General features: G+C 40.0%; 1 protein-coding gene across 1 annotated transcript; it reads right to left on the bottom strand.

Annotated features, from left to right (window-relative positions):
- Window positions 1-2898: 2898 nt before the first annotated feature.
- LOC125139166 (vesicle transport protein SFT2B-like) lies at window positions 2899-17925 on the bottom strand. The gene is made up of 9 exons (XM_047802193.1): window positions 17890-17925; window positions 7767-7852; window positions 7608-7689; window positions 6860-6895; window positions 6653-6711; window positions 6531-6560; window positions 5257-6093; window positions 3784-3896; window positions 2899-3655 (listed from the first exon to the last, which is right to left on the bottom strand). Exons 1-7 carry the CDS (start codon window positions 17923-17925, stop codon window positions 6027-6029), a joined length of 396 nt encoding a protein of 131 aa, XP_047658149.1. The 3' UTR covers window positions 2899-3655; window positions 3784-3896; window positions 5257-6026.
- Window positions 17926-18114: the final 189 nt, after the last annotated feature.

The following is an 18114-nucleotide window of genomic DNA, read 5'->3' as shown; positions in this document are numbered from 1 at the left end:
AAAGCCAAAAATGGACCAGCTCCCTCTTACCTCAAAGCCCTCATCATTCCTCGCACTGCACCCCGCAACCTCCGATCTACCAGCACTGCTCGACTGGTTCCACCATCTCTCAGGCTAAGAGGCAAGTATACTACAAGACTCTTCTCTGTACTGGCACCAAGGTGGTGGAATGAACTTCCCATAGAGGTCCGGACAGCTGAGTCACTGGCTATTTTCAAGCGGCGGTTGAAGATTAACTTATTCAGGGAACACTTCAACTAGCACTTCTTTCCTTATCCTTTGCATTTAAAAAAAAAACAAAAAACAAAAAAAAAACCCTTTGACACTTTTTTTTTCATTGTAACTTTGAACAAATGTTTTAAACTCATGGTATCTTAAGTATGTAACCCAGTGAGCAGCATTAATGTATTCAGTGTTAGAGATTTAAGCACTTATGTACGTCGCTCTGGATAAGGGCGTCTGCCAAATGCTGTAAATGTAAATGTAAAAATGAGATCATTTACATAGCATTCCCTATCTAGCGTGACATAATTTACATTGGCTTTCCTAAACTAACATAAGGTAATTTACCTTGGCATTTGCTAGCTATTCTGAGAACATTTCCCTTTGTTTTCACTAGTTGGTCTGAGGTCATTTACATTAGCATGCTCAATAGCCTTTGACATAACTTACCTTGTCTTTCACTAGGTAGCATGAAGTAACGTAGATTTGCTTTTCCTAGCTAATAAAAGGTAATGTAGTTCTGTGTTTGCAAGGGAATTTATTTGAGCTTTTGCATTGCAGTCACAGGTAAATTACTTATCATTTACATTTACAGCATTTGGCATTTGCCCTTATCCAGAGCAACATATAAAATGCTTTTTAGTCTCCATCATTAAATACATTAACTCTGGGCCACTAGGTTAGATACCATCAGCCTAAAACACTGTTGTTGTTTTTTTTTTTTTAAATATACACATACAACAAACAGGGGAAAAAGTGCTAGTTCAAGTATTTCATGAAGAACCTTTGCTTGATGACTGTCCACACCACTAGGGGGAGTTCATTTCACCACCTCGGTGCCAGAACAGAAAAGAGTCTTGTCGTATACCTACCTCTTACCCTGAGATATGCTGGGAGCATTTGAGCAGAGCTGGTAGCTCTGAGGATGTGAGGTGCAGTGAAGGAATGATGAGCTCTTCGAGGTAAGAGGGAGCTGGTTTATGTTTGGCTTTGTAGGCAAGCATCAGTGTTTTGAATCTGATTCATGCAGCTACTAAAAGGCAGTAGAGGGATTGCAGGCGCGGGGTTGTATTTAGGCATGTTGAAACAAGTCATGCAGCCTCTTTTTGGATCATTTAATGAGGAAGAATTGAATTCATAGGTAGACCTGACCGCAGTGAGTTGCTGTAGTCCAGTCTTGAGATGACAAGAGGCTGAACAAGTAATTGACTAACCTGTATGTACAAAAATGGCCGAATCTTTCTAATGTCATAGACAAGGACCTGACATGAAGGTGTCACATTAGCAACATGTGAGGAAAAGGACAGATGTTTGTCCGTGGTAACCCCGAGGATGCGAGTTATGACTGAAGTGATCATTGTGCAGGGATATTGCAAAACCATGACCTTGACCTACGGATGAATCACCTGGGATGATCAGCAGTTCAGTTTTGCTAGGATTGCACTTCAACTGATGAGCAGTCATCCACGATGATATTTCTGCCAGACAAGCTGAAACATGAGCATAGCAGTGAAAAGAGACTAGCTTCACCAAGAGAGTGAGAATACATGGAGAAAAGGAGAGGACCAAGTACTGAGCCCTATGGAACACCAGTGAAGAGTCTGCGTCGATGTCACTCCCCTACATGTTACCTGATATAAGTGAAGACAAACCATTCAAATGCCGATCTGCATATTCCAAGACTCCTGAGGGTGTACAAGAGAGTCTTGTGGTTGTCTGTATCAAACGCTGCTGAAAGGACAAGAAGGATGAGGACAGATAACAGCTTGGCTGATCCAGCAGCATGTAGTTTCTCAGAGGGGCTTTTTACACCTGGTCACTTCATGCGTTTTATGTGATCGGATAGCTATACGATCGTCAAAAGACCAGGTCTAAATGCCCTCCGAAACGTTTACGAGACGGATATAAATCCGAACGTTCAAACCACTTCAGGAAGTGGTCTGGGACGCATTTCAGATGAAACTGGACAGGTGTACTGAATGTGGTTGTTCAAGCCACATACGTCAGCACTATACTCCTCCCAAATGGAAGTACATCACTCGCAAGTGATCTTCCATCTAGGTGTCTTGTTGGGTCTTAAAATGCACTGCTGCCACCAGCAAAAATGCAGCAAACAGTAAATGCTGTTTTTTGTAGCATAACCATCATAAGTTTTTTCGTATTCTTTTTTATTGCATTCTGAAAACCGCATACACCAAAGCGTGTTCATTTCAATTAACCCGGAAATGAGGTAAAATATATTTGCATTTTGGGCGGGAGTAGAAAGATCGGATTGATATCCGATTCGCCAAGACGCATTTATGTGGCCTAATGAAAATGGAACAGTTTTAACACATCAGATAGCAGATCAGAGAAAACACATGAAGTGGCCAGGTGTAAAAAGGCCCAAAAACAGTCGGGTCAGAATGTGTCGGGCCTTCACTTCAGTCGGGGGAGAAGTGAAGGTCTGGCATAAGATTTCTAATCTGAGATGATTTACACTAGCATTTAAATTCTAGTCTGTTCAAATTTAATTTTTTCCATAACTAATCTGAGCTAATGTATTGTAATGTACAGGATTTATATTTGCAAGGCAAGTTTATTTATATAGCACATTTCAGACACAATGCTAATTCAAAGTGCTTTACATAAAAGAAAGTAAAACAATAATAAATCAAGGAATTTAAAAACTTTAAAAATGATTAAAAAATTTATTTAAAAATTTTTTAAAAATAAAATTAAAACAATTAACAAGAAAAAAGGATTATACATAGTGCAATCAGTTTGCTCCTTTGTCATGACATAATGAAGGGGAAGTGGTAGCCCGGTGGTTAAGGTGTTGGACTAGTGATTGTAAGATCGTAACTCGAGCTGCCACCAAGCTGCCACCCCTAGGTCAGTGAGCGAGGCCCTTAACCCTCAATTGCTCAGCCACATAAATGAGATCAGGGTGTCAGCCAGATGCCAGAAATGGAAATAATTATATTTGCTAGCTTCTTTAAGGTAATTTACATTTGCATTCCCTATCCAGCCTGACATACCTTACCAAGGCATTCCCAAGCTGGCATAAAGTCATTGAACCTGGGCAACGACAATAGTATTTGTTAGCTCTAACTTTTTATCTAGTCTGGGGTAATGCAGGCTATAATTTGTTTATTAACTGCTCTTTTAATATACAACATAAGCATACACGGAGAAGCCTAAATTAGTGTAAATAAATGTTAATTATATTAAATGGCACTAAAAAAGAGCGGTATGTACAGTAGAGTAGCATAGTAATTAAATGCTAATAAAATGAAACAGCAATACTCGACATGTCACTCTTATGTAATGTCATCCCCAGAGATTAGTGCCACTAAAGTAGACAGTGTTTGCTGGGCTCAGGTGTGCTGGAAGCTGAGATGAATCCTCTGACCCCGAGCTCTGTGTTTCTCCTCTATTCGGGTCTTTGATGCTGCGTTACATAAAACAAGTCTGAGCCTTGATGCCCTCTGTGTATACAGCATCTCAATTACAAGAAATAACACAAACTTGTAGCTGCTGAAGAGAAGTTACTGTTGTAAAAACATCTGAATTACTGACCTGACAGGTTTTCCCTAAACCCATTTCATCCCCCAGGATGCAGCCTGTAAGAGACTTCATACATTGTTCCATCCACTGCACCCCAAGCAGCTGGTACGGCCTCAACACAACTCCTGATTAGTACGATACATGCAGATTTTTTTTATTAATAATAATAATAATAATAATAATAATAAGGGAAAATTAAAACACCTACTGAAGTTTTTCATTCAAAAGTAATTTGCATGAGCGTTTCCTACAGTAATTAATCTGGGGTCATTTACACTAGCATTCGTTTTGTGAACAGAGATAACGGAGATACCTAAATTGAGGTAAATTAGATTTGTATTTTCCAGCTTATTTGATGTAATTCACGTTATCATTACCTATCTAGCCTGACATAACTTACCATGGCTTTCCCAAGCTAACATGAGATAATCTAACTTGACATTTAAGAGCTAGTTTGAGGTCAATCAACTTAATTTCCACTAGTTGGCCTGAAATAGCTTGCCTTGGCTTTAGCGAGCTAGTGTGAGGTCATTTATCTGGCATTCGCTAGTTAGTCTGAGATCATTTAACATTTACCTTTATACCATGGAAATTTGCCAGCAGTTTTTAATTCCACATTCTACTTTTTATTCATTTATAGTTACATTCAGTGTTGTGGAATATCCACCGAAACATGTTCCTGTTCTCATTTACGTTACAGAACCTATTATCCATCGTTCCCCTACGCCAGCCTTTCTTTTAATTTCTCTCGCTGGAAGTCTATAACACATAATTAAACTGGTTCAAATTCTGAGTATGGGTCACCGTACTTAGCCTACTTTAACTTAAGATAAGATATACCTTTATTCGACCCACAATGGGGAAATTTCTCTGTTACAGCAGCAAAGAGAAAGAAATGCAAATACAACACCTAGCAAACTGACACTTCAGAACAAATTATTTATAAAAAAAAAAAAATCATTTCTATAGATATCCGATTACTGGAGCACGAGCGCAGTCCCCACACCCCCTTTCCCGACCATTTTCATGAAGCCCCGCCCCCCGTGTATAAAACGGTTGACAATATTCAGGGTAAAAAAGTTCTCTCAGCAACTTATTTTATTTGACAATTTCTACATACATTTCAGGTATTTTTTCTAAAATAAATTAAAAAAAAATAATACGATAATAACATTAGTTAAATAATAATATTAATAACTCTAAGTGTATATATTCGACACCAAACACTAGCTCAATAGGGTTTAATAACTTCATAACCTGCTTCAACGTACAGCTCAATAAATCATTAATAATGTCTTTATATATGCATTTGAATATTATTATTATTATTATTATTATTATTATTATTATTATTATTATTATTACAGCTGGTCATTTCTTGATCAGAAAACGTGAAGTTACTAATTTACCTCAGACTATAAACAAACATTGTCTTATGGATGTTAAAGAATAAACAAAAATATATTATTTCTAAAGCTCTCACACCTGTTAGTCCCCATGTCTGCAGGTCGTCCTCTGAAAGCTCAGACTCTTCCGGATTAATTCTGTATTTACGAACCGCTTTAAGAAACCTTGACATTTTCTCCACAAACTTTCTGAGGTGATTCCGCTTCCTTTACTTCGCGCCTTAAACCGCTTGAGTTCCGCATGGAAACGAGGCGTAGCAACGACGGACCAATCAGCGTGCTGGGATTGTGCTTTAACAACAGCCCGCGTGCTATTTGTCAAAATAAAAGATCAAAAATCATCAAAACAATGTTGAAAATGTTTAGAAAAGTTGTTTTATTTACATATACATTACATTATTTTTCCTCAGTTATAAGTCGCGCCCACTCTGTTAGAGAAAATGGTACAATAAAATTTGAACATGGAATAAATATGAGAATTTATTTGTTTGTTTGTTTATTTTACAATATTGCACAGCATTTGCGATAGTTTCAGATCCCACAATGTCAAGAATGGCAATGGAAAATCAAAACAGACCCAAAAGACAAAAAAACAGAAAACAATGCTTAGTTCATAGGATGAAAATCCTCTACTAGATCTCAACTAAACGGAATAAAAGAACGATCCGAGACACTGACACAATCCTATTTTCTTAGTTTTGAATTCTTTCATCTTTAAAAAGGCAAAAGTAAAACCAGTCGATCGAGTGTTCGCTATATTTGGAACAAGGTATGATGTGTATTTTAGCAGTCAATATGCTCTAAAACAGGTCCTGCTTCAAACTTGTACAGATGAATCCTCAGGAAGTGTCAATTCTCCTTACAACAACTTATACACATTTTGAACATCATGGAAAAGAACTTCAATATGGCATCTCTATTAAAGAGAGAGAGAGAGAGAGAGAGAGAGAGAGAGAGAGAGAGAGAGAGAGAGAGAGAGAGAGAGAGAGAGAGAGAGAGAGAGAATGAGATAACGGCATAGATTTGTAGAATATCACATCTGACTGAATTTTAATGTTAATTTTCAAACTTCAATTTTTTTTACGTCCGTTATTTTTAACCAGGATAGTATTTACACCACTGAGATTTAGAATTGCATATAAAGTATAAAATTATAATGCAATTGATTTAAATGTAATCAACATTTTTATAATAAAACTTAAATACATAAAAAAGTAGTTCAAAGCTGGAAAAACAAATTCTATTTAGTTTAACATTATACCTGTAACTGTATATAATCAACAAATATACACACATCCCATGATTATTTTGTAATTATATATACATTGTTTTATTAAACCAAAGAGAACAAACCTCGCAAAAGGGATGTAAGAGAGTCCATACCTGTAAGCAAAAGCACTCAGATTGTTGTAAAGTTGCTTATTCTATTATATTGCAATAATAAACATTATGAGCCGAAACGTTTACACACTCACCAAGTGAACGCGATGACTTGCAAAATAACAAACAGCAATGTCAAAGCAAAGATCTTCCACTGTGGAAAAGACGGTGTTAAAGAGAGTTTACACGATCTATTCTTTCTGAGAAAACTACCTTGTATGCACCAAAATTATGAGTTTCAAAAGCAAATATTAAATATTTTAGATTAATAAAGAAGTGAAATAAATAAATAAATCTCTCACCCAAAATGCTGCACACAGTGTCAGCACCAGGCACACCTATGGACACAATACAAAATATAATCAAGATGAAATAATAACAGACAGGTTTATTAAAACAATTAAAAACAGCTCATGATTCCCACCAAAGAAAAGTCACTGGTCTCTATAAAAGAATGTTCACCTACTTAAAAAAATTTAAGAAAAAGTAGGTACATTTAGGTGTGTAGCAGGAGAGTAGGAGGTAAGTCCTGGGACGTCATTGCATTTCTGATATTCTTAGATAATACATATACATATAATTTTATTTTATCTACTAGATGAAGTAGACAACCCAGGTACCTTTGGGATGATAGTTTCAATGCATTATGGTTTGGGACATACTAATCCCAATGTTTGGTATTGTTTAAGACCAATAATAGGCAGATGTGGACACAGCACAAGTCTTGTTTATGCCAAACAATTCATAAATTATTGAGATCTTTCATAATCCAGGTGACTACAGTCCTGAGCCAATGGCAGGTTCAGAAGGGTAAAAGTGTGCTCTCAAATGAAGCCCTAAAGTAGATAAAACACAGTAAAATATAATACTATAATGGGGGAATATTATGGTGTCCCAACATGTGAGAACCTTAATTTAATGCCCTAATAGGAGCCTTTCCAGTGGAGAAAAATTAAACACTTGCTCATCTAAGCAAGGTTTTAAAAGAGATGAGAAGATCTTCTTGAAGTTCAGGCTCTAACACAGGTGGAGGGGATAAAACCAACTCACGAGCATGACCACCGTCGCAAACACTCTGGTTTTATCAAACATCATCTTCAGCTGCTTCATTGGTCCCATCAGAAACAAAGAGCTGTAGAACAGACCAATAGAACTGGGTTACTTTAACTCCATGGTGACCAGAGGATCTGTAAATAAGCGAACACTCACCTGGTCAAGGAGCAGATATTCCCGAACGTGTAAAAGACGATAAAGAGGATCAGACCTATCTTGGGGATAAACAGACAGCACGCTCCCTAAAGCACATAGGAACTGTAGTTACTTCACACTACTAGGTGTTTCATCAATAATTAAAACAAACAGGTACATAACCACAGCGTTTCTGAATTCTGATTGGTCAGAAGGTTATCTTAAACAGCAGATTTAACGTTCTATAGCAACAGCTCAATCAAAGAGACTTGAATTGTGGCCCGTTCACATCAGCTGTGTGTGTGTGTGTGTGTGTGTGTGTGTGTGTGTGTGTGTGTGTGTGTGTGTGTGTGTGTGAGATTTCTATGAGGAGATGTGTATTTACTATTTCAAGGAAGGAGTCTCCATTGTCAGTGCTTTATAACGCTTACAGTTAAACATCTTCAGAAGGAGTTTGCGTTTCTTTGTTGTTTTTCAGTAACATTACATTCTGCGTCTCTTTGTCTTAACATGGTGACTGTTTATATGATAAACATCAGACATTAAAACATCAGAAAATGTTAAAACATCACTGAACCTGTGATATAATATTCAGATATAAAATGCAGTAAAAGAGAGAGAAGTTACAGCAGTGACCTTGTGAACTTTGACTCTAGTCTTCTTGTTTTTGTCTCCTCTCCCTGGGAAGAATAGACGCTATATTTAACCACTTTATTAGTTTATGTGGAGAAACACAAACATCTGCTGTGTGTTAGTGCAGAATGGATACGGAACACACACAAACTCAGAGGACGTACACGTTTATACTTCCTCATATGAGTGGGTACATTTACACATTCATTTCAATTGAGTTAGCGATGCGGGGATAAAAACAGATCCCAAATGCAGGAGAACGTAAAAATTAACTGATTTATTAACTTAAAAAACACAAAACAAGGACAAGACGTAGCAAAAGACGACAGACGAGGACGAGGATTCCACGCCGCTATAGGCAACACTGCACGGCTAAATAGACCTGACAATTAAACACATGAGGAACAGGTGTGCAGAGGCGGGGAGGAAGAGACAAGGGCGGGGCAGACACGTGACCATACAACATAAACAAAAGCACATGGCCAAAGTCCGGGCTGGATCCTGACAGTACAACTAATAAATCTGTGTTTAATTCACCAAATAAATACAGGAAGGAAGTTAAAAAGAAAAAAAAAGACTATTGAAAACATGAAAAATAGAAAAACTATTAAATAGAAATGTACAGTATAAACAGCTGACAGAAGTCACCACTCACATTTTTGTAAATATTTTATTAAACCTTTTCATGATGACCCTCTGCTCCAATGTAAAGTAGTGTACAGATTGTGTAAGTGTACATTTACTGTCTCCTCTAATTAACTCACACACAGCTATTACTGTCTAAACCGCTGGACACAAAACTGAGTACACCTTAAAATAAAAATGTAAAAACCTACAGTATCAATTAGCCATTTTCTTCTCCCTGGTGTCATGTGACTCATTAGTGTTATAAAGGTGTGAACAGGAGCAGGTGATTTAAACTTGGTGTTATCTCTCTCTTTGCTGTACCTCATGCCAAGCAATCAGGTCTGAGCTGAACTCAGAGTTTATGATGACCCATTAGTTCCTCAGGAGCTCTCGGCTGCACTGTTATAAACTGTTGTAGAAAGGACATTATTTACATTTACACTATTTACTGTAGAGTGTCACCCAGATGGGGATGAGGTTCACTTCTGGTTCCTCTCAAGGTTCCTCTTATCATCTCCTCAACAAGGAGTTTTTCCTTATCACCGTCACCTCCGGCTTGTTCATTAGGGATAAGGATAAATACTGTATATATTATTTAAAATTTTAAGGTAATCTTTTTTAATTAGTTTTAAAACTTCAATTGCATATATTCACTTATTTATTTTTATTCTTATTTTTATTTCTTCTCATTATTATTATTAAATGTGTATTTCCTTTTCTCTCTCTTCTGTTTCCATTCTTCTGAAAAGCTGCTTTAAAACAATGGGAAATTAAAAGCGTTATACAAATTAAAAGCGTTATACAAATAAATTGAATTGAATTGAAATTAAAGATGGCGTGGGCTATAAGAAGATTTCCAAGAGCCTGAAACTGAGCTGCGGCACAGTGGCCAAGACCATACAGCAGCGTAACAGGACAGGTTCCTCTCAGAACAGGTCTCGACATGGTCCACCAAAGAAGTTTAGTGCATGTGGTCAGAGTCATATCCAGAAGTTGTGTTTGGGAAATAGACATATAAATGCTGCTAGCATTGCTGCGGAGGTTGAAGGGGTGGGGTGGGTTGGGGGGGGGGGGGTTGGTCACCCTACGTCACCATACGTCACACACTGCATCAAATTGGTCTGCATGGCTGTCGTCCCAGAAGGAAGCCTCTTCTAAATATGATGCACAAGAACGCCTGCAGACAGTTTGCTGAAGACACATTTTCTGTGGTCTGTTGAGACCAAGATAAACTTATTTAGTTCAGATGGTGTCAAGTTGTGACGTGGTGGCAAACAGATGAGGAGGACAAAGACAAGTTTGTCTTGCCTACAGTCAAGCATGGTGGTGGGAGTGTCATGGTCTGGGGCCGCATGAGTGCTGCTGGCACTGGGAGCTACAGTTCATTGTGGGAACCATTAATACCAACATGTACTGTGACATACTGAAGCGGAGCATGACCCCCTCCCTTCAGAAACTGTGCCACAGGGCAGTATTACAACATGATAACGACCCCAAACATGATAACGACCTTCAAGATGAACACTGCCTTGCTAAAAGCTGAGGGTAAAGGTGATGGACTGGACAAGCATGTCTCCAGACCTAAACCTTTTAATTCAATTCAATACAAGTTTATTTGTATAACACTTTTTACAATAGACTTTGTCTCAGAGCGGCTTTACAGAACATAAACACAGAGCAGAAGGTAAACATAATTAATGATAAAGGAAATAATGAATAATAAAAGAAATAAGAATTAACAGAATAAAAATTCTAGATTATTATTAGATGTATATAGTTCACAGTGTGTATGTATTTATTCCCCTATGAGCAAGTCTGAGGTGACTCAGGCAGCAGTGGCAAGGAAAAACTGCCTTAAATTGGTAAAGGAAGAAACCTTGAGAGGAACCGGACTCAAGGGGGAACCCATCCTCATATGGGTGACACTGGGGGTGTGATTGTAATATACAGTCAGTTAAATGTGGTATTGGTGTGAGGATCATGGACTTCTGATCTCCTGAGTACCACAGAGTCTAACTGGAGATGTCTCAGGATTCTTAGAGTCGGCCTCGGCTCAGTGGACGTCCAAAGGCTTCGTCCCACAGAGGACGTTGGGAGCTGGTACAGTGTCTGGATGCCTCGGGATGGGTACAAAGAGAGAAGCAGTGGAAAGGGATTAACATATCTGCTGTTCATAAAAATGTGCAGGTCTGATGTACTGGTGCATGATATTATGGGATGTATTATGTGTACGCCTGACTAAAGAGATGAGTTTTTAATCTACATTTAAACTGAGAAAGTGTGTCTGAGCCCCGAACACTATCAGGAAGACTATTCCAAAGTTTGGGAGCTAAATAAGAAAACGCTCTATCACCTTTAGTAGACTTAGAAACCCTATTGAGCATCTGTGGGACATCCTCAAATGGAAGGTGGAGGAGCACAAGGTCTCTTACATCCATCAGCTCTGTGATGTCCTCATGGAGGAGTGGAACAGGACTGCAGTGGCAACCTTTAATGCTCTGGTGAACTCCATGTCCAAGAGGAAAATAATGGTGGGCACAAAAAACACACTGTACACACTGTACACTCACTACTTTACACAGTTATACACACTGTACACTCACTACTTTACACAGTTACACACACTGTACACTCACTACTTTACACAGTTATACACACTGTACACTCACTACTTTACACAGTTATACACACACTGTACACTCACTACTTTACACAGTTATACACACTGTACACTCACTACTTTACACAGTTATACACACACTGTACACTCACTACTTTACACAGTTATACACACACTGTACACTCACTACTTTACACAGTTATACACACTGTACACTCACTACTTTACACAGTTATACACACTGTACACTCACTACTTTACACTGGAGCACAGGGTCATTACTTCAGTGTTGTCACATGAAAATATATAATAAAATATTATATATGTATGATACAAAAGGAAATCCATCATCATCTGAGTGACATCTGGGTGACATCTGGGTGACATCTGAGTGACATCTGGGTGACATCTGGGTGACATCTGAGTGACATCTGGGTGACATCTGAGTGACATCTGAGTGACATCTGGGTGTGATTATAAATCATTAATTTTCTAGATTTGTATAAACTCCAGGTGAATTGATCCACTGTATAATGAATGAATGAGTCAGTTAATGTCACCAAAATGTATTTACACTTTCACCATAAAGTCACTCTTATGTACACCATGTACACTCTTATGTACACCATGTACACTCTTATGTACACCATGTGCACTCTTATGTACATCATGTGCACTCTTATGTACACCATGTACACTCTTATGTACACCATGTGCACTCTTATGTACACCATGTGCACTCTTATGTACATCATGTGCACTCTTATGTACACCATGTACACTCTTATGTACACCATGTACACTCTTATGTACACCATGTACACTCTTATGTACACCATGTGCACTCTTATGTACACCATGTGCACTCTTATGTACACCATGTGCACTCTTATGTACACCATGTACACTCTTATATACACCATGTGCACTCTTATGTACACCATGTGCACTCTTATGTACACCATGTACACTCTTATGTACACCATGTGCACTCTTATGTACACCATGTGCACTCTTATGTACACATTCACTCTTATGTACACCATGTACACTCTTATGTACACCATGTACACTCTTATGTACACCATGTGCACTTACAGTTAGTTAGAAAAAGTTAGACACAATTTAGACTCTTCTTTGTTGGATCTTCTTAGGTGTGGATTGTTTGGGTGTTAGACAATGTTCCAGGGTGTGAGAACCACAGTAAAGTAAAGTCTTCAACTCTCTCTCTCTCTCTCTCTCTCTCTCTCTCTCTCTCTCTCTCTCTCTCTCTCTCTCTCACTGTCTCTCTCTCTCTCTCTCTCTCTCTCTCTCTCTCTCTCTCTCTCTCTCTCTCTCTCTCCCTGTCACTCTCTAGCTCTCTCTCTCCCTCTCTCTCCCTGTCACTCTCTCCCTCTCTCCCTCTCTCTCGCTCTCTCTCTCTCTCTCTCTCCCCCCATCTATCTTTTTTCATATTTTGTATATTGTCTTGTAGGGATTTTTTTATTTGGCCAGGACAACTAACCTTAAGTCCGTAGCTTTGTGTCCTTTGTGTTATTTTTTGTGGCACGATGAGAAACGTGTGTTTGTATTAATTAATCTCCAGAGTTTCCCTGAGACATTTTCTCACAGAGAGGAAGTAATAAACTCCAGCTGGGTGAAAGAAGCCCTTTATACACATCACCCATCTCTCTCTCTCTCTCTCTCTCTCTCTCTCTCTCTCTCTCTCTCTCTCTCTCTCTCTCTCATGAATATTTAGAGTCAATGTTTTAAGGCAAACGAATATAAGTTACCTACAATAACGTGTTCAGGACAAACGTATATATTACATGTGTACAAGCTTGTAAATTATTTATACATTGTACTGGACTGAATGAGGTTCTGTTTGTTGAACCTGTTCTGATGATCATATGGAGACACCTGGAGGTCAAGAGGGATCAGTGCAGAAACATACAACATTCAATCTCCCTTATTTTACAGAACAGCTAATAAATAATAGACTGTAAATAACAGGATGTAAAGTTTATCATACTCTCAGATTTTGGGTGAAAGTCACTGTCTGGGGTTTTGGGTTGTTGTTCATTAGAATGCAGGATTTGCAAATAGGGTTTAATATTATTTGGGTTTTTATATAGAAGGGGAAAAAATCACATGTCATTAGGTCTAAAGAGAATAGCTTTGAGATTCTATGCCTGCTTTAGACCCTGAAATGACCTGCTGTCTGGGGCCTAACCAGTGATGCTGGAGCTTTAAGATGAAGTCTCCGATAACAAGTGCTTTCAGTGTGTGCTTCACTAAGGAGAACAAACCTGTTTTAGTGCGAGCCTTAGTGCGAGCCTTAGTGTGAGTCTTAGTGTGAGCCTTAGTGTGAGTCTTAGTGTGAGCCTTAGTGTGAGTCTTAGTGTGAGTCTTAGTGTGAGCCTTAGTGTGAGTCTTAGTGTGAGCCTTAGTGTGAGTCTTAGTGTGAGTCTTAGTGTGAGCCTTAGTGTGAGTCTCAGTGTGAGTCTTAGTGTGAGCCTTAGTGTGAGTCTTAGTGTGAGTCTTAGTGTGAGTCTTAGTGTGAGTCTTAATGTGAGTCTTAGTGTGAGCCTTAGTGTGAGCCTTAGTGTGAGTCTTAGTGTGAGTCTCAGTGTGAGTCTTAGTGTGAGCCTTAGTGTGAGTCTTAGTGTGAGTCTTAGTGTGAGTCTTAATGTGAGTCTTAGTGTGAGCCTTAGTGTGAGCCTTAGTGTGAGTCTTAGTGTGAGTCTTAGTGTGAGTCTCAGTGTGAGCCTGTGTGTGAGTCTTAGTGTGAGCCTTAGTGTGAGTCTCAGTGTGAGTCTTAGTGTGAGTCTTAGTGCGAGTCTTAGTGCGAGCCTTAGTGTGAGCCTTAGTGTGAGCCTTTGTGTGAGTCTTAGTGTGAGCCTTAGTGTGAGTCTTAGTGTGAGCCTTAGTGTGAGCCTTTGTGTGAGTCTTAGTGTGAGCCTTAGTGTGAGTCTTAGTGTGAGCCTTAGTGTGAGCCTTGGTGTGAGCCTTGGTGTGAGCCTTTGTGTGAGTCTTAGTGTGAGTCTTAGTGTGAGTCTTAGTGTGAGCCTTACTGTGAGTCTTAGTGTGAGCCTTTGTGTGAGTCTTAGTGTGAGTCTTAGTGTGAGCCTTGGTGTGAGCCTTTGTGTGAGTCTTAGTGTGAGTCTTAGTGTGAGTCTTAATGTGAGTCTTAGTGTGAGCCTTAGTGTGAGTCTTAGTGTGAGTCTTAGTGTGAGTCTCAGTGTGAGCCTCAGTGTGAGTCTTAGTGTGAGTCTTAGTGTGAGTCTTAGTGTGAGCCTTAGTGTGAGTCTTAGTGTGAGTCTTAGTGTGAGTCTTAATGTGAGTCTTAGTGTGAGCCTTAGTGTGAGCCTTAGTGTGAGTCTTAGTGTGAGTCTCAGTGTGAGCCTTTGTGTGAGTCTTAGTGTGAGCCTTAGTGTGAGTCTCAGTGTGAGTCTTAGTGTGAGTCTTAGTGTGAGTCTTAGTGCGAGTCTTAGTGTGAGCCTTAGTGTGAGCCTTGGTGTGAGCCTTTGTGTGAGTCTTAGTGTGAGTCTTAGTGTGAGTCTTAGTGTGAGCCTTTGTGTGAGCCTTAGTGTGAGTCTCAGTGTGAGCCTTAGTGTGAGTCTTAGTGTGAGTCTTAGTGTGAGCCTTAGTGTGAGCCTTAGTGTGAGTCTTAGTGTGAGTCTTAGTGTGAGCCTTAGTGTGAGCCTTAGTGTGAGCCTTAGTGTGAGCCTTTGTGTGAGTCTTAGTGTGAGTCTTAGTGTGAGCCTTAGTGTGAGTCTTAGTGTGAGTCTTAATGTGAGTCTTAGTGTGAGCCTTAGTGTGAGCCTTAGTGTGAGTCTTAGTGTGAGCCTTAGTGTGAGTCTTAGTGTGAGTCTTAGTGTGAGTCTCAGTGTGAGCCTTAGTGTGAGTCTTAGTGTGAGTCTTAGTGTGAGCCTTAGTGTGAGCCTTAGTGTGAGTCTTAGTGTGAGTCTTAGTGTGAGCCTTAGTGTGAGCCTTAGTGTGAGCCTTAGTGTGAGCCTTTGTGTGAGTCTTAGTGTGAGTCTTAGTGTGAGCCTTAGTGTGAGTCTTAGTGTGAGTCTTAATGTGAGTCTTAGTGTGAGCCTTAGTGTGAGCCTTAGTGTGAGTCTTAGTGTGAGCCTTAGTGTGAGTCTTAGTGTGAGTCTTAGTGTGAGTCTCAGTGTGAGCCTTTGTGTGAGTCTTAGTGTGAGCCTTAGTGTGAGTCTTAGTGTGAGCCTTAGTGTGAGTCTTAGTGTGAGCCTTAGTGTGAGTCTTAGTGTGAGCCTTAGTGTGAGTCTTAGTGTGAGCCTTAGTGTGAGTCTTAGTGTGAGTCTTAGTGTGAGCCTTAGTGTGAGTCTCAGTGTGAGTCTTAGTGTGAGCCTTAGTGTGAGTCTTAGTGTGAGTCTTAGTGTGAGTCTTAGTGTGAGTCTTAATGTGAGTCTTAGTGTGAGCCTTAGTGTGAGCCTTAGTGTGAGTCTTAGTGTGAGTCTCAGTGTGAGTCTTAGTGTGAGCCTTAGTGTGAGTCTTAGTGTGAGTCTTAGTGTGAGTCTTAATGTGAGTCTTAGTGTGAGCCTTAGTGTGAGTCTTAGTGTGAGTCTTAGTGTGAGTCTCAGTGTGAGCCTGTGTGTGAGTCTTAGTGTGAGCCTTAGTGTGAGTCTCAGTGTGAGTCTTAGTGTGAGTCTTAGTGCGAGTCTTAGTGCGAGCCTTAGTGTGAGCCTTAGTGTGAGCCTTTGTGTGAGTCTTAGTGTGAGCCTTAGTGTGAGTCTTAGTGTGAGCCTTAGTGTGAGCCTTTGTGTGAGTCTTAGTGTGAGCCTTAGTGTGAGTCTTAGTGTGAGCCTTAGTGTGAGCCTTGGTGTGAGCCTTGGTGTGAGCCTTTGTGTGAGTTTTAGTGTGAGTCTTAGTGTGAGTCTTAGTGTGAGCCTTACTGTGAGTCTTAGTGTGAGCCTTTGTGTGAGTCTTAGTGTGAGTCTTAGTGTGAGCCTTGGTGTGAGCCTTTGTGTGAGTCTTAGTGTGAGTCTTAGTGTGAGTCTTAATGTGAGTCTTAGTGTGAGCCTTAGTGTGAGTCTTAGTGTGAGTCTTAGTGTGAGTTTCAGTGTGAGCCTCAGTGTGAGTCTTAGTGTGAGTCTTAGTGTGAGTCTTAGTGTGAGCCTTAGTGTGAGTCTCAGTGTGAGTCTTAGTGTGAGCCTTAGTGTGAGTCTTAGTGTGAGTCTTAGTGTGAGTCTTAATGTGAGTCTTAGTGTGAGCCTTAGTGTGAGCCTTAGTGTGAGTCTTAGTGTGAGTCTCAGTGTGAGCCTTTGTGTGAGTCTTAGTGTGAGCCTTAGTGTGAGTCTCAGTGTGAGTCTTAGTGTGAGTCTTAGTGTGAGTCTTAGTGTGAGCCTTAGTGTGAGCCTTGGTGTGAGCCTTTGTGTGAGTCTTAGTGTGAGTCTTAGTGTGAGTCTTAGTGTGAGCCTTTGTGTGAGCCTTAGTGTGAGTCTCAGTGTGAGCCTTAGTGTGAGTCTTAGTGTGAGTCTTAGTGTGAGCCTTAGTGTGAGCCTTAGTGTGAGTCTTAGTGTGAGTCTTAGTGTGAGCCTTAGTGTGAGCCTTAGTGTGAGCCTTAGTGTGAGCCTTTGTGTGAGTCTTAGTGTGAGTCTTAGTGTGAGCCTTAGTGTGAGCCTTTGTGTGAGTCTTAGTGTGAGCCTTAGTGTGAGCCTTAGTGTGAGCCTTAGTGTGAGTCTTAGTGTGAGTCTTAGTGTGAGCCTTAGTGTGAGCCTTAGTGTGAGCCTTTGTGTGAGTCTTAGTGTGAGCCTTAGTGTGAGTCTTAGTGTGAGCCTTAGTGTGAGCCTTAGTGTGAGCCTTGGTGTGAGCCTTTGTGTGAGTCTTAGTGTGAGTCTTAGTGTGAGTCTTAGTGTGAGTCTTAGTGTGAGCCTTACTGTGAGTCTTAGTGTGAGCCTTTGTGTGAGTCTTAGTGTGAGCCTTAGTGTGAGTCTTAGTGTGAGCCTTGGTGTGAGCCTTTGTGTGAGTCTTAGTGTGAGTCTTAGTGTGAGTCTTAGTGTGAGTCTTAGTGTGAGCCTTTGTGTGAGCCTTAGTGTGAGTCTCAGTGTGAGTCTTAGTGTGAGCCTTTGTGTGAGCCTTAGTGTGAGTCTTAGTGTGAGCCTTAGTGTGAGCCTTAGTGTGAGTCTTAGTGTGAGCCTTTGTGTGAGTCTTAGTGTGAGTCTTAGTGTGAGCCTTGGTGTGAGCCTTTGTGTGAGTCTTAGTGTGAGCCTTAGTGTGAGTCTTAGTGTCTCCATCATCTCACCTGATCACTGGCACCTTCGTCTCCTTCTGCTGAATCAGCACCAACGCCATCTTGTAGTTTTTTGTTGTTGTTTTTATTTTTAATTCCATTTAAACTCTAACTCTGTAGTACAGTTCTGTGGTCCTCATGTTTACTTCTGTTAGTTATTTATCATTTAAAATATTCAGAGCTTTAATGGCTGCCCACTACTCCGGGTGTGTGTGCACTGTGTGTGTGTTCACTGTTGTGTGTGTTCACTG

Source organism: Tachysurus fulvidraco, chromosome 17, assembly GCF_022655615.1.
Source record: "Tachysurus fulvidraco isolate hzauxx_2018 chromosome 17, HZAU_PFXX_2.0, whole genome shotgun sequence".
Classification (NCBI taxonomy): Eukaryota; Metazoa; Chordata; class Actinopteri; order Siluriformes; family Bagridae; genus Tachysurus; species Tachysurus fulvidraco.
This window is presented reverse-complemented; position numbering and strand designations above follow the sequence as displayed.

What these genes read in the sequence shown, in the direction of transcription:
- LOC125139166 (XM_047802193.1), bottom strand. Translation starts at nt 17,925, where the DNA reads ATGGCGTTGGTGCTGATTCAGCAGAAGGAGACGAAG. An exon ending in CAAGTCATCGCGTTCACTTG is followed by an intron (nt 6,561 to 6,652) that starts GTGAGTGTGTAA and finishes TTTTGCTTACAG; the next exon opens with GTATGGACTCTCTTACATCC. An exon ending in TCTTACATCCCTTTTGCGAG is followed by an intron (nt 6,094 to 6,530) that starts GTTTGTTCTCTT and finishes TCTCTTTAATAG; the next exon opens with AGATGCCATATTGAAGTTCT.